The sequence below is a fragment of the Aquarana catesbeiana genome, linkage group LG06, assembly GCF_042186555.1.
Source record: "Aquarana catesbeiana isolate 2022-GZ linkage group LG06, ASM4218655v1, whole genome shotgun sequence".
In the NCBI taxonomy this organism is placed as follows: Eukaryota; Metazoa; Chordata; class Amphibia; order Anura; family Ranidae; genus Aquarana; species Aquarana catesbeiana.
Window position 1 is genome coordinate 245,610,924 of NC_133329.1, and position 15,138 is coordinate 245,626,061.

Here is a 15,138-nt window from a genome sequence, read left to right on the forward strand (position 1 = left end):
TCCCCCCCCAGCTCTCCTCTCTGTACAAATCCCCCCCAGCTCTCCTCTCTGTACAAATCCCCCCCCCAGCTCTCCTCTCTGTACAAATCCCCCCCAGCTCTCCTCTCTGTACAAATCCCCCCCAGCTCTCCTCTCTGTACAAATCCCCCCCAGCTCTCCTCTCTGTACAAATCCCCCCCCAGCTCTCCTCTCTGTACAAATCCCCCCCCAGCTCTCCTCTCTGTACAAATCCCCCCCAGCTCTCCTCTCTGTACAAATCCCCCCCAGCTCTCCTCTCTGTACAAATCCCCCCCAGCTCTCCTCTCTGTACAAATCCCCCCCAGCTCTCCTCTCTGTACAAATCCCCCCCAGCTCTCCTCTCTGTACAAATCCCCCCCAGCTCTCCTCTCTGTACAAATCCCCCCCAGCTCTCCTCTCTGTACAAATCCCCCCCAGCTCTCCTCTCTGTACAAATCCCCCCAGCTCTCCTCTCTGTACAAATCCCCCCCAGCTCTCCTTTAATCACAAATCCAAATCCCCCAGCTTCCCTCTCATCACAAATCCCCCCCCCCACTCTCCTCTCATCACTAAATCCCCCCCCCAGCTCTCCTCTCATCACAAATCCCCCCCCCAGCTCTCCTCTCATCACAAATCCCCCCCCCCACCAGCTCTCCTCTCATCACAAATCCCCCCCCCACCAGCTCTCCTCTCATCACAAATCCCCCCCCCCACCAGCTCTCCTCTCATCACAAATCCCCCCCCCCACCAGCTCTCCTCTCATCACAAATCCCCCCCCCCACCAGCTCTCCTCTCATCACAAATCCCCCCCCCACCAGCTCTCCTCTCATCACTAATCCCCCCCCCAGCTCTCCTCTCATCACGAATCCAAATCCCCCCAGCACCCCTCTCTGTACAAATCCCCTCTGCAGCGGCGCATTGCCGGCAGTTCGGCTGCGCTGCCGTTGATTTTAATGGGCAGGGGCCGTTTAGGAGCGGTGTATACACTGCTCCTTCACCGCTCCAAAGATGCTGCTTGCAGGAATTTTTTTTAAACGTCCTGCCAGCGCATTGCCTCAGTGTAAAGCACTCAGGCTTTCACACTGAGACTGGAGCCATTTTTCAGGGGCTGTACAGGTGCAATTTTTAACCCAAAAGTGCCTGAAAAATGCCTCAGTGTGAAAGGTGTCTAAAGGCAAAACTAATTATTTTTTTTTTGCTCTTGTTATAGTGGAGAAGAATTGGAACACCTGTCAGTTTTTTTTCTTAGCTGTCTGCGTCCCTGTTTGGGAGATTCTCCCTGTTTATTTGAGGTGTTTACAGTTATTACCAAAAGTTAAGGGAAATCCCTAATTTTAGGTTGCCACAGGAACAGAAATAGAGAGAAATTCTTTAAATGGGGAAACTAGTTCTGGCAACTTTGGTAACAACCACAGATTTCCTTTCACTTCCTGTTTTGGCTATGGCACAGTAAGTGAAGGGAAACCTCACCAATTGGACGCAGATGTAAAAACAAAAAAGTGACAAGGGTTATAGCCATCACTTACTCTATCAAAAATGAGAAAAAAGGTTTTTCTTTTGATTCTACTTTAAGTTTTTACTCCTTTGTTTCAGCCCTATAAATAAATTATATGTTCAAAGTATTAATATAGTAGGTTGAATGAGTGGCCAGAGTTAAATAGTTGTAAAGTATTTAAGAAATGTACAAAGTAAAAGAAAATGATGATAAAATGCTGAAGTTGGCCTTCAGGAAGGGAAAGCTTAAGGTTCTGCCATAATGGTTTCCCAAAATAGCAATGGACTGCGCACACGTCCTAAATAAGCACCTCCTGTATCTCCAGACAACAATCCCATTTATCTATTCTCCCATCACCCTTATGTAACTGCTGTGCGTCGCCTTCAAAACGGGGGCGAATTCCGCACATGCGCAGTTCACATCATCCAACCGGCTGGTCTGTTACTAGATGAGTGCATTACTGTGCTTGTTCAGTACTCCATTACTCTGTGCATCTTTGGACTAAACGAAAAGCAAATTTTGTTATTGTGCACATGTGCAGTAGCATCGTTCGAGACAGCAGAGCTTTAAAGGTCTATTAGAAAATACCATGACTACCCAAAGTACACTACAATAGGGGCACTATTTTGGGTCAATCCAAAGTAGATATCACGCATGCGCAGTGTGACAGACCTAACCTGGACAGAGGCTTTTGGAGGGGGCTGCAGGCTAGCCTCTTGCCCTACTGACTAGGGGCCCTGGCTTTCAAGGGAACACTACTCTTTTGGAGGTGGGTGCCTGGGGGACCCTTGGAGTGGTCTTGGTTCTGATTCGGGTTTGTGTCTCCCCAGAACACACAGACTCTGGGAGTCTAGGCCCGGGATCCATGTTAAGGGCCTAGATGGCACATCACCAGCCATGACTGCTCAACACTGGGAAACTCATAGCAGATGGTAATCTCATCAGCTCAAGCCACCTGTCTTTCACCAGTTGGTAATTGTGCTAAGTAATACACCTATTGTCTGCTAGCAAACTACTGTGAAGATGTGTTTATACTTGTAATAATGTGTTTTGTACTTTCTGAGCTCGATTCCTGCAAGTCTGACCTTGAATGAGACCTCTGAGTGTCCAGGTGGCTAATTGTTTAATCAACTTAATGTTTTTAGTATATGTTTGCTAATTTGACTAACTCTTGGAGGATCCTCTGATGGGATAAGCCATGAGTCAGGTGTCTCACATCAGACCCAATAATGACCAACTGAGAAATGCATCCCAGCTTAGTCTCCCTATAAATTTATGGCAGCTTATGGGGTGGCGCAGACGGGGCAAGGCGCAGACATCATGGCTCTGTCCTGAGTGGCTCTGTCACAAGTGATGCGCAGTTTCACCGACGCAGTTTAACGAAAGCAGGATAACTAAAGCTGCATGAACAACAAGAACTCTGCTCCACTCTGCAAGACGGAAAGCAAAACAGCTTTGACGTTTATTTTATATTAAGTTAGTTTCCCACTCTCTATCCACTAACATGCTCCTTATTCTCTTCCTTCTCACACTGGTGTTTTCTATCCTCAAATTATCTTTACTCTACCCCTCCTCTCTTCCCTGCAGCATGCACATCTCACCCTCACTCCTACCCTCTCCCTACTATGGCACCCATCATCTACTGCATTTGCTGCACCCACATGCTAACATAAACACCAGGGCCACTAGACACGTGCATTCATGCACATCCCACTCCCACCTTGCCTTCCTCGCCCTCCTCCTTCTAGTCTCAGGTGACATTTCTCCTAATCCTGATCCGCATTTTCCAAATGCAAGCCACATATCCAATACCCCTCCCCCTCTGGTAACCACCGCAATCCACTCAGTTTAATTTCTATCCCCCTCCTTGCTCAAAGCACCCCACCAATCTCATGCGCCCTTCGGAAACCCCCGCTCCATCTGTACATGACCTCTTCATCTCTCATGGCTTGAACCATACTCTCCATAACAGAAACCTGGCTTCAAAATTTTGACTCAGCTTCTCCTGCTGCCCTCTCCCATGGTAGTCTCCATTGGACTCACTCCCCCAGACCCAACAGACAGAAAGGAGGTGGAGTTGGCTTCCTTCTATCCCCACAAAGCACCTTCCAAGTCCTTCCTGTCCCTCCCTCCCTATCCCTCTCTTCTTTCGAGATGCACTGTATTCGTCAGTTTTCTCCCATTTCTCTGAGGATTGCAGCAACTTATAGGCCTCCAGGACCAGTATCGCGCTTTCTTGGTGACTTTACTGCCTGGCTACCCTACTTTCTCTCCTCTGAAATACCCACCATTATTCTTGGTGACTTTAACATTCCTGTCAATGTTAACAGCCCAACTACAGCTAAACTTCTCGACTTAACCTCATCTTTTGACCTAACCCAATGGACACATACTTCCACTCACTCCAATGGTAATATCCTTGACCTTGTATTCTCCCATCTCTGCAACCCTGGCAACCTCACCAACACCCCCTTTCCTCTCTCTGATCACAACCTCATTACTTTCACTGTATCCTTGCCTCCAACCACCCATCCCTCCAAGCAGCAAACAATTACTTGTAGAAACCTTCGCCACTTTAACCCTTCTCTTCTCCATTCTGCTACTGACCACCTATATGACATAATCTCTCCCCTGTCCTGTCCTGACCTGGCCACCTTTGTCTACAACAGTTCATTCTCATCATCACTAGATGCACTTGCTCCTCTAACCACACGCAGAATCAGGCCCTGACCGTTACAACCCTGGCATACTGACAACACTAGAAATCTCAAGAGACATTGTGGTGCTCTTGAACGACTGTGGCGTAAAGCCAAATGCCTGCAAGACTTCACCCTATGTAAATCTGCCCTTCTAAAATACAATTCATGCCTCCATGCTGCCAAACAAGCCTACTTTGTCTCTTAATAATTCCTTGTCATCCAGTCCCCGTCGGCTCTTCTCAACCTTTAACTCTCTGCTTCGTCCCCCACCCCCTCTACCCACTAACTCACTCACTGCCCAAGAGATTGCCAATCACTTCAAAGACCAGATCGATGCAATTCGTGAGGACATCTCCACTGTGCGTATGTCTTCCCCACCAACATACCTTGCCTAGCAGCACATTCAACACTCTCCTCTTTTGAATTGGCTACTACCGAAGAGGTTACAAAAATTTTCTCGGATGCCCACCTAACTAGTTGTCCCTTGGATCCTGTTCCCTCACAACTACTACGGTCACCCTCTTCTTCTATCCTATGCTCCCTCACCCACATCTTCAATCTCTCCTTCTCTAGTGGCATCTTCCTCTCCCCTCTAAAACATGCGCAGATCACTCCCATTCTTAAAAAGCCCTCACTGGACCCTACCAACCTGAACAACTTAAGACCCATCTCATTGCTCCCATTCACCTCTAAACTTCTAGAACGCTAAGTGTACAACCGTCTTAACTCCTACCTCAATGAAAATAACCTTCTTGACCCCTTACAGTATGGCTTTCGCTCGCAACACTCCACGGAAACTGCCTTACTAAAACTCACTAACAATTTACTAACTGCAAAAACCAACAGCCAGTACTCCATACTCCTACTGCCTGACCTCTCTGCGGCCTTTGATACTGTTGACCACCCGCTCCTTCTCAATAAACTACATTCCCTTGGCCTCCGAGATTCTGCTCTATCCTGGTTCTCTGCCTATTTATCACAGTGCTCCTTCAGTGTCGCCTACAACTCTGTCTCCTCCTCTCCTCCTTTCTGTGGGGGTCCCCCAAGGCTCGGTTCTTGGACCCCTTCTCTTCTCTATCTACGCCTCCTCCCTTGGTCACTTAATAACTGCCCACGGCTTCCAATACCACTTATATGCTGATGACACCCAAATCTATCCGTCTACTCCTCACCTCACGCCCATGCCCCCCTCCATGACTTTTCCATCAAAATCAACAATGCAACCATCAGTCCCTCCCCTCACGCCAGGGTACTAGGTGTAATCCTAGACTCTGACTTGTCATTTCAGCCTCAAATCCAATCGTTGTCAATCGTTGTTTGTAGAATTCACCTCCGTGACATCTCTAAAATTCGCCCCTTTTTAACAAATGAAACCACCAAGCTCCTCATTCACTCCCTTGTTATCTCTCACCTTGACTATTGCAACTCCCTTCTCATTGGCTTACCTCTCCATAGGCTATCCCCTCTTCAGTCTATCATGAATGCTGCTGCCAGACTTATCCACCTTACCAACCACTCAATGTCTGCCAACCCTCTACTCCAATCCCTACACTGGCTCCCAATCACCCAGCGAATTAAATTCAAAATACTAACCACAACATACAAAGCCATTCACAACTCTGCCCCGAGCTACGTCACTAATCTTGTCTCCAAATATCACCCAAATCAACCTCTCCGCTCTTCTCAAGACCTCCTGCTTTCAAGCTCTCTCATCGCCTCCTCCCATGCTCGTCTCCAGGATTTCTCCAGAGCCTCTCCCATCCTCTGGAACTCGCTACCGCCGGCTATCCCATACTCTTGCTACCTTCAGGCGATCCCTGAAAACTCATCTCTTCAGGAAAGCTTATCACGTCTCAAACTAATCTCCTACCACTTCCACCAGCTCATTCCCCACAGTTACAACCTTTTGTACCACCTGCCCCACCCTATTAGATTGTAAGCTCTTCTGAGCAGGGCCCTCTTAATCCTCTTGTATTTTATTGTTATTATAACTGTATTGTCTCCCTTTTTATATTGTAAATCCTGTATAATAATATAATGAGTCAGCTCTACCTCGTTACATAAACCATTGTGTGATGTTTTGGGTAAACCTTTTTTTTTTTTTTTTTTTTGTTCATGTGGTGACCGACCTACTGTTCAAGTGTATAAAAAGGCTGTATTTCTGTTCAATAAACAGTCTTCCTTCTGGATTTTACCTCATATCTTGTCTGTGTATGATGTTATGTATGATGATTGGGGTAAAAAGGACTGGTATTTGCTCTCGATCTACTCAGAACAGTTTGGAGGGCAGGAAGCGCTGGTTGGCAGATTGAAGCATCTAGTTGGGGTGCCCTAGCGGTTCTGTCACATTTGGTGGCAGCAGTGGGATGCTTCCTGCAGTCTGGGACATCCATACCTCCACCGGGATCCAAGGTCTGGATAGCAGAAGAGAAGCGGTATACATACCAGCCGCAATGGAAGAGGAATTTGCAAGGAGGTTGCGAGAGATGTGGGTACAGCACAGAGGACTAGTGTCAGAGAAGGTCCTGCTAGGAGAGTATGATTCTGCCCACTGGGAACTCTGGAAGGAGGTGCTAGCACGTGAGTGACACCACCAGGGAAAAATTCTCCCCTCCATCCAGGAAAGGTACAGGTCATAGTATTAAGTGTGAATGCTGTTATTGGGGAAACAACCGCACAAGTAGTGGACAGCTGAGTTAAGCAGGCTGGTCCAGTTGGATGCGGTTGAACGAGAGCTACAGGGCCCTCCGCTGGTATGTAGCCCGAGTGTTCCTGTGGACAGCGGACAACAGCCCAACGGAAGGCTTTGGCTCCAGTGGCCTGGGCTGTTATTCGAGAGGCTTCCAAGGACCCTGACTTTGGGAGTGGTCTGGAGGAGATCGTGGAGTACAGGGAGCGGATGCTGAATGTCTCGGAAGTGCTATGGGCATTGGAAGATTTGGAGTTTCTAGCCATTCTGGAATGGGAGCTGGAGATCGCCTACAGACAGCTGCTAGACATTGCTCGGCAGTATCTGGGCTCCCTTTGCCTAGGATTATCAGGAGATAACAGCCAACAGCTCTGAAATCCTGGCTGAAGTGTCAGCAATGGGGCAGAGTAACAGCGCAGCTATGGAAGCTGAGCTCTTATGACATGCAGCAAGTGTTGACTGACCTTAACGAACCTGTTTCTGCACAGGACAAGCTTGGATGGAGGAATGCGTCTGTCCAGCAACTGGGTAAAGGTACGGAGATGGAGCAGCCGGCTCATCTTCTCATTCCCATTTGCAGTTCTGGGGCTTGGCAGAAGAGGAAGCCGTCCTCATTCCCCAGACACAGATCACAGAATGTATGGATTTAAATGACTTCATCTGAGGATATTATGGATTATGAATCACCTGCCAAAGTGTTTGCACTGGGCCCAAGTGCCGCCAACCCGTGCCCTGGATTTTCAGCAGTTTCAGATACTAGTGATTTAATATACTTTTCTGCTGAGGAGGAACAATTCAGTGAACCTCAAGCACAGGAGCTAGCATCAGGGCAAAGCGCTGCTCACCTCTGCCTGCAAAAATTGGTGACCCTGGAGGATGTGTGCAAGACCAATGGCTTTTCAGTTTATTTCCCAGTGGAACAGCTGGCATCAGGGCCAAACATCACTGAGTTCTGCCCAGCACCATCAACAGCTTCATCCTTCCTGAGAGAAGGGGCAGCCAGCCTTTCTCCCACAACACTGACGGGGACATGGGATTTCCTGCCAGCAGCATCTGTGGAGTTACAACAAACTTCTTCAGCTGCTGAAGAGCTGACAACCAGACAGAGGGACCTCTGCCGCACACCCTTGGCAGTTTCAGAGGCCCAGGGTGAGAAGGTGCCGGTCACACCTGTGTAATGATATAGAAGCAAGGGAAGTCATCCTCGCTCCACAGCGAGAGTCCAGGAGTCTGGGAGATGGAACAACCGGCTCATCACCTCAACGGCAGATACACAGTTCAGAAGAGAAGGTGGTCGTCTTTCCTCCCCAGCGGCAGATCCAGTCTGGGAGTGGAGGAAGCCGACCTCACTCCCCAACAGTTAACCGGAGCGGATTATATGGAGTCCCCGGCAGAAGTACTGGCAACAGGGCAGAGTGCTACCAACCTCTGTGCAGCACCGGCAAGAACTGTGGAGTTCCAGGGAGCCGGAGCATTCGTCCCTTCTCCCCAGCGACAAGCTGATGACGTGAAGCTTCTGCACCCAGCTGAAGCTCTGGTAGCCTGAAGAAAGTGAATGACCTCTGCCCCACACCTACTGGTGACAACTATTCCCTGCATCCAAGAATGAAGATCATGTGTACTGCTTATGTGGGTTCACTCTGCCCAAATAAACCAGGTCCATGCCAGGTGGAGGTCTGGGACCTTGTTATTTAACTTTTGATGGGGGTGAAATGTGACAGACCTAACCAGGACAGAGGCTTTTGGAGGGGGCTGCAGGCTAGCCTCTTGCCCTACTGACTATGGGCCCTGGCTTTCAAGGAAACACTACTCTTTTGGAGGTGGGTGTCTGGGGGACCCTTGGAATGGTTTTGTTTCTGATTCGGGTTTGTGTCTCCCCAGAACACACAGACTCTGGGAGTCTAGGCCCGGGATCCATGTTAAGGGCCTAGATGGCATCTTACCAGCCATGACTGCTCAACACTGGAAAACAAATAGCCGATAGTAATCTCATCAGCTCAAGTCACCTGTCTTTCACCCATTGTTAATTGTGCTAACTAACACACCTATTGTCTGCTAGCAAACTACTGTGGGGATGTGTTTATACTTGTAATAATGTGTATTGTACTTTGTGAACTCAGTGCTGGCAAGTCTGACCATGAATGAGACCTCCGAGTGTCCAGGTGGCTAGTTGTTTAATCAACCTAATGTTTTTAGTATATGTTGACTAATTTGACTAACTCTTGGAGGATCCTCTATGATGGGATAAGCCATGAGTCCCCTCTACCTTGTTACATAAACCATTGTGTGATGTTTTGGGTAAACATTTGGTTTTATTGTTCATGTGGTGCCGACCTACTGTTCAAGTGTATAAAAAGACTGTATTTCTGTTCATCAAACAGTCTTCCTTTTGTATTTTACCTCACATCTTGTCTGTGTACGATGTTTGGGGTAAAAGGGGCTGGTATTAGCTCTCAATCTTCTTGGAACGATTTGGAGGGCAGGAAGCGCTGGTTGGCAGAAGGAAGCATCTAGTCGGGGTGCCCAAGCGGTCCCATCACACACACAGTAATGCCACTACTTTTTGATGGAATAGATGAGCTTGTCCTAATTGCCCTGTCAACTAAACACCCGGCTGTGCAGGACCGGCAGCATCACTGAATGTAGTGCTGCTGCAGTGGAGTAACAAGCTGCCCTAGAATGTAACCTCCCTGCTTTCACCCCTCGGGCAGTCCCCCTCCCCGGCACAGCTATCTGTACCAAACTTGAACCCTAAACATGATGCTCCCATGCCCTTACCTCCTATTCCCACTATATCCCCAGCCAACCACTTCTTTTGTATGGCCCTTCTGTCCCCACAACCTCTGACCCCCATCCTTCCTTTGCTGTTCTCACTGCTGCACCTGCACAAAATATTTTCCACATCCCTTTCCCTGTGCCAGCTCAAACCCCCTCAACATTGTCACCACTGCACGTTGCACCCTCTCTTACCAGTGTGCCACCCCTACCCCTTCCTCCATGGCAACTGACTACAACTTTCCCCCTATGCTCTAAAACAGCCATACTTTATCAGGGTCTTGACAAATACTGTCTCCAAAACCCTGTCCTCTCTCACCAGTTCCCCCCCTTCTTCCTTAAGCCTCATCAATGCTTGCTCCCAGTTTGCCAACAGTACTTAACCCTGCCACTCTTACCACTGTGCCTACACACATCCCCACCTCAGGGAAGTACCTGACCTCCATCATGCTTCCTTCACTCACCACTACACCTACAAGCTTACTCTCAACACCTGCTAATACCCCAGTCCTCCTGCTCTCTCCACCGCAGCTGCCACTATCCCAAATCCCTAATCCCTATGCTCTCACTACTTCCATCCACACACATTGGCATATGCCAATCACCCCTATCCTCAACCTTGTCTGTTTTGGAACAGGCAAACTTTTTTGCTAGTTCTGTTCAAAACTAAAAGGGAAATTATTTGTCTTTACATATACTTGACCCTAAACAAGCTTGCTGGGATGAAGATGAAGGGAAATAGAAGCACTAAAAACCTTCCTTCAGTACTTTTTCACATATGTGAAGGCCTTCCTGTTCAACAGAGATAATGTGACCAAATTTCTTAGTCTTTGGACACGTGGCCAACAATAAAAAGAAAAATTAGAATAGTATTCTCTGTAGGAAAGATAAGTATTTAAACTTCCTATTGCTTCTAATGTATCCATCTCAGAAAATATTGGTTATTTAACCACTTGCTAACTGATGTACAATGTCCCGTCAGTAAGTGATTACTACAAGATCATAGCTGCAGCCATCAGCTTGGTCCTGCTTTTTCTTTAGCTAGCTTGTTAGCCCACCTTGTGATAGCAATAAAGTTAAATGAAAAAAAGTGTAAAAAGAATGTAAATAACATGTTAAAAAAAATGAAAAGCACCCTCTATTTGCATTATTGTACGTATAAATGTTTTAATATGTTGTAAAAAGGAAATTAATGCATGCTGTTTAGTACCAATGAATCAAGTAACTTTTTGCATGCAGTACAAATTACCGTCTTATTTCTAAATTTGATCAACAAAATATATGCTTTGCAACGGTAAGCAATAGGTTGGGGGACATTACAAAGCAAATAATTTTCACCTATACACTGTTCATTCGATTTACTGTACACTTTATTTTCAAATCTAAAATGTTTCTTATTTTTTCTTTATCTTTATCAGTGTCTTGTGCCAGGGGTGAAATATTTAAATGTATCCATTTAAAGTATTGTAAGTCAGATACACATGTACTTTTGATATAACAAACTATTTAATTCTTTTTAGTATATACTGTGGTGTCATACATGAAACATGAATTCAACCGCGGAGATTTCTTCATGACGTTGCAGAACCACCCAGTTGCTCTCAGTTTATATCAACAGGTGAATCGATTTTCAATTTACATGGCTTTCTAATCTATCAAGAATTATAAGGCATTGTTTCCTTTTGCATATTGCAATAAACAATAATTTTATTTTAACACTTAAAGTCCCAAGGTTTTACCACCCACTCTAGAGTATACATAGTTTAAATCCAAGTGTCCAGCAGGTGACTTGACAAGCTTTGGCCTTCCTTCTCTTCTTGTCTGGTGTCAACAGTGGTTGGTCCTTCTGCTGCACACTGCTGTGCAGTCATGTGTGTATGCCATAGGATATGATTGTCAGTTCTAGCAGTGCATTAATGCATAAATAGGAAAAGGACAACAAAAGTATTTGGTTTTTTGTGTTTTTTTTTGTTTTTTTTTTGCCTAGTTCTCACTACCATAAAATGCTTAATGCAAATTAGCCAATCCACATTTCGGGGTTGTAAAGAAGACCTCTGGGTGAGACCAGCATCCTAATTATCTGTATTCAGGTCATTTATTTTTTATTGACCTGATTTTATGTTTAGAAATCTTGTCATCATAATTATGTATGCAAGGAGAGCTACAGGCAACTGTGCTAATTAAATTGTTAGTAACATCACAAGGGCAGATATTCCTTTTCAGATTTTTTTTGTTTACTCTGGTAAATACGCAAGAGTGCAAGTTTTCCGACGCAATAAATGCAACTTTCTTATAAAGATAGCTAGCAATTATTGCATTTTACTCTGTGTCAAACACCAGTATATAAGATATACAAAGATTAGGGGGCAAGACTGATTTCCTATCAATTTGGAATACTACAACTTAGACTTTGAAGCCCACACTCCCAAGCTCTAATTTGATGTTCAAATGTGAATGTCTAAGTTTTAGATAGTTTGAAACCTGTTGCAATTTAAATTATCTTAAAGTGAACTATTACTTTGGCTATACTTGGTAAAATAACAGTTTTGCTGCACTGCAGGCAACTTAAGACGCTTACCTTCCTCTGTTGCCCTAAACCACTGCTGGAGCCCAAGAAAAAAGACCTTATAGCCAGGCATGTGATACAAGTGATGATCCTCCATGCCAACAACAATTCAGACGCCAGGGCCAGAGCAGCTAACGTTTACCACACTAAAGTTCTTCTTTCCTTGGGAGTAATGGAACTGCTTAGCCCCGTGCAAGCTATAATATTAAAAAATTTGTGCGGAACAGTGGAGTTGCATAGGGATCGTAAGTACAAGCCATCCTTAGAACTTTCTAGTAGGGTAGTTAAACTGAACCTTAGACATTGTTTGTCCCCTACCAGTCTAAAGTTGCCTTTCTGGCAGTCAGGGGTTTATTTTTGCACAGAAAGATACTATTGATTTGAAGAGGAATTGGTAAGGGGGGGGGGGGGGGGGCGCAGCATGACTCTTAAGTGTTAAATATATTTTTAATTCTGTATTGACAGTTCTGCAAACATCAAGAACCAGAAACTTTAAAAGACTTATACAATCAAGATGATAATCATCAAGAACTTGCAAATTTTCATGTACGAGCTAGCTACAGCACCGAAAAGGTATTCCATTTCTGCTTTTTATTTTTTTAAATTATAAGGGTTATAGATCTTTCTGTAGTCATAGTTTGATGTGAAATGTACATTGGATATATGCAGGTAGGTACACTACATAGCTTTCTTTTTGTTCATACTCGCTTCCTTTACCACTTAGCCTAGATTATATTCTATTTTGCCAGACTGTACTCCTCCATACAACATAATAGCAGTTATATTGATAAACTGGTGAAAGAAGTCCTGCACAATACTTAACCAAATCCGATATCACCAGGGAGTGGGACAAGATAGGTTGTAGAGGCCTAGGACAAAATTGAGCGTGCAGCCATAAAAGTGAAAATAGCGGGACCGGGTCCACATCTACTAGGTCAATGTATGTCTAAAAAGGAGCCGACTCTCCAGCATATAGCTGTATCAAGGGTGCAAAATACGATTCCAGTAAACGGGTAAGTGACCTGATAAGAGAGGGGTAATTAGCCGTATATAGTGAACAATAGTTTGATGTTAAGTTGATCCCTAGATATGGAATAGAGGGTGACCAGTGAAATGGGAAATTCATTGTTGAACTGAGTCCGGCAATGAAACGTTTAAAGCATGCGATTTCGTCTGATTAACTTTTTGTCCCAATAAGGAGACGAAATTGTGCAAAAGAGAATATAAATTGGGAAGACTGGTGTAAGGGGACGTGACATACATTAAGATGTCATTGGCGAAAAGCGCCAGTTTATGGTGCACTCCAGCGTATTCCACACCTCAAATATTGGGATTCAAGCAGATGTGTTCCACCAGAGGCTCAAGGAGCAGGGACAAAGGGCAGCCTTGAGGCGTACCACGTAAAATAGGAAATTTTGAGGATTCGTACCCCATTTATTTGATGGAAGCCGATGGCTTATTGAATACAACTTATTGCCCCAATATAAGAAAGGATCACCCAGAACCCTATAACGGAGGACTTCTTTCAGATATGCCCATGATACAGTATCAAATGCCTTCTGGATGTCCAAGGACGGTAACATGAGGGGTATAGCCTGATGGTGAGCTAAATGGGTAAGAAGAAGCTTACGGCATATATTATCAGTGGCCTGCCAAAGAGGAACAAAACCTGTTTAATTCCTTGAGACCAGGTGATGCAAAATCTGATTCCTTGTCAAAAGAAGTTTATTGAGTATACAATGTTATAAAGATACATAAAGTAAGTTTACAAGGATCTATAAAGTAAGCTCATTGTTTTACAGTAGGGTTTATATAGGTAAATATCATGAAATTTCAAATATTAAACATTGGGTTCACGTAAACCTAAATTAAAGATATATATATAATTTCCTTAGTTACTTTTGTAGGTATTTAAATGATTTATACCTACTATACATATTGTTTACAAGTAGAGTGTATATAGGTCAAATAAATTCTGATAATGAGCTTTAATCGTAAGGTGGAGAAAAGGAAAGAGAAAGAAGAAAAAGGGTTGAAAGGTAGAGGTATGGTCCACAAGGTTGTCCCGCTCGTCAGTTTATTATTCTTTTTAGTTCTCTTTGAAGCCTTAGAATGGGTGTCACTGTAAGTCATTTAATCTGTTACCATGGCAACAGGACAGAGTTATTGAAGTTTGACAGGAACTGTTGTTTTATCCAAGGATGCCAAAGTTTTTCAAATTTTGGAATTTGATTTTGATCGATGGCTACCATCTTAGCATGGGACATTGTATTATTCATTCTGTGAATTGTTTCTGCTAGTACCAATGTAGGAGATTTCCATGCCTTGGCCACTGTTTGTTTTGCAGCCGTTATTAGTTGGATCATAAGTTTGAATTGAGAGAGTGTTAACCATTCCGGTTTTAGATTAAGTAAAGTTAAATATGGATCTGGTTGTATTATTTTTTTAAATATTTTAGATGCAATCACGAAGACTTCCTTCCAGAAGGTTTGGATTACTGGGCACGTCCACCATATGTGTAAATATGTGCCTATTTCTGGGCATCCTCGAAAACAAAGAGCTGAGGTATTAGGTGAATATTTTGCCACTCTAGCGGGTACAAGGTACCAGCGAGTTAGGACTTTATAATTTGTCTCCAGTGCTAAGATGTTGGGTGAAGATGACTTAGATGTGAGCCATATGTTAGACCAGTCCGTGTCTTCTAAAGTTCGTCCCAGGTCCTCCTCCCACCTCTGAACGTAAGAGGGTCTATTAAGATTTGCTACTCCATATAATTGATTATAAAGTGATGAAATTGTACCTTTAGCAAATGGATCTTTTGTACAGATTGATTCAAAAATGGATAATTGGGATAATGGTATATCCCCCTTTAGGAATGGTGTATAGAAATTTTTGATTTGGAGATATCTAAATATCT

General features: G+C 44.6%; 1 protein-coding gene across 2 annotated transcripts in view; it reads left to right on the plus strand.

Annotated features, from left to right (window-relative positions):
• The window catches only part of VPS16 (VPS16 core subunit of CORVET and HOPS complexes), a 265,631-nt gene that overhangs the window by 157,358 nt on the left and 93,135 nt on the right, over positions 1-15,138 (plus strand). For both annotated transcript variants that reach the window (XM_073633127.1, XM_073633128.1), the window contains 2 exons: positions 11,176-11,273; positions 12,687-12,794. In XM_073633127.1, coding sequence (XP_073489228.1) covers positions 11,176-11,273; positions 12,687-12,794 — 206 coding nt within the window. The remainder of the gene's footprint in view (positions 1-11,175; positions 11,274-12,686; positions 12,795-15,138) is intronic.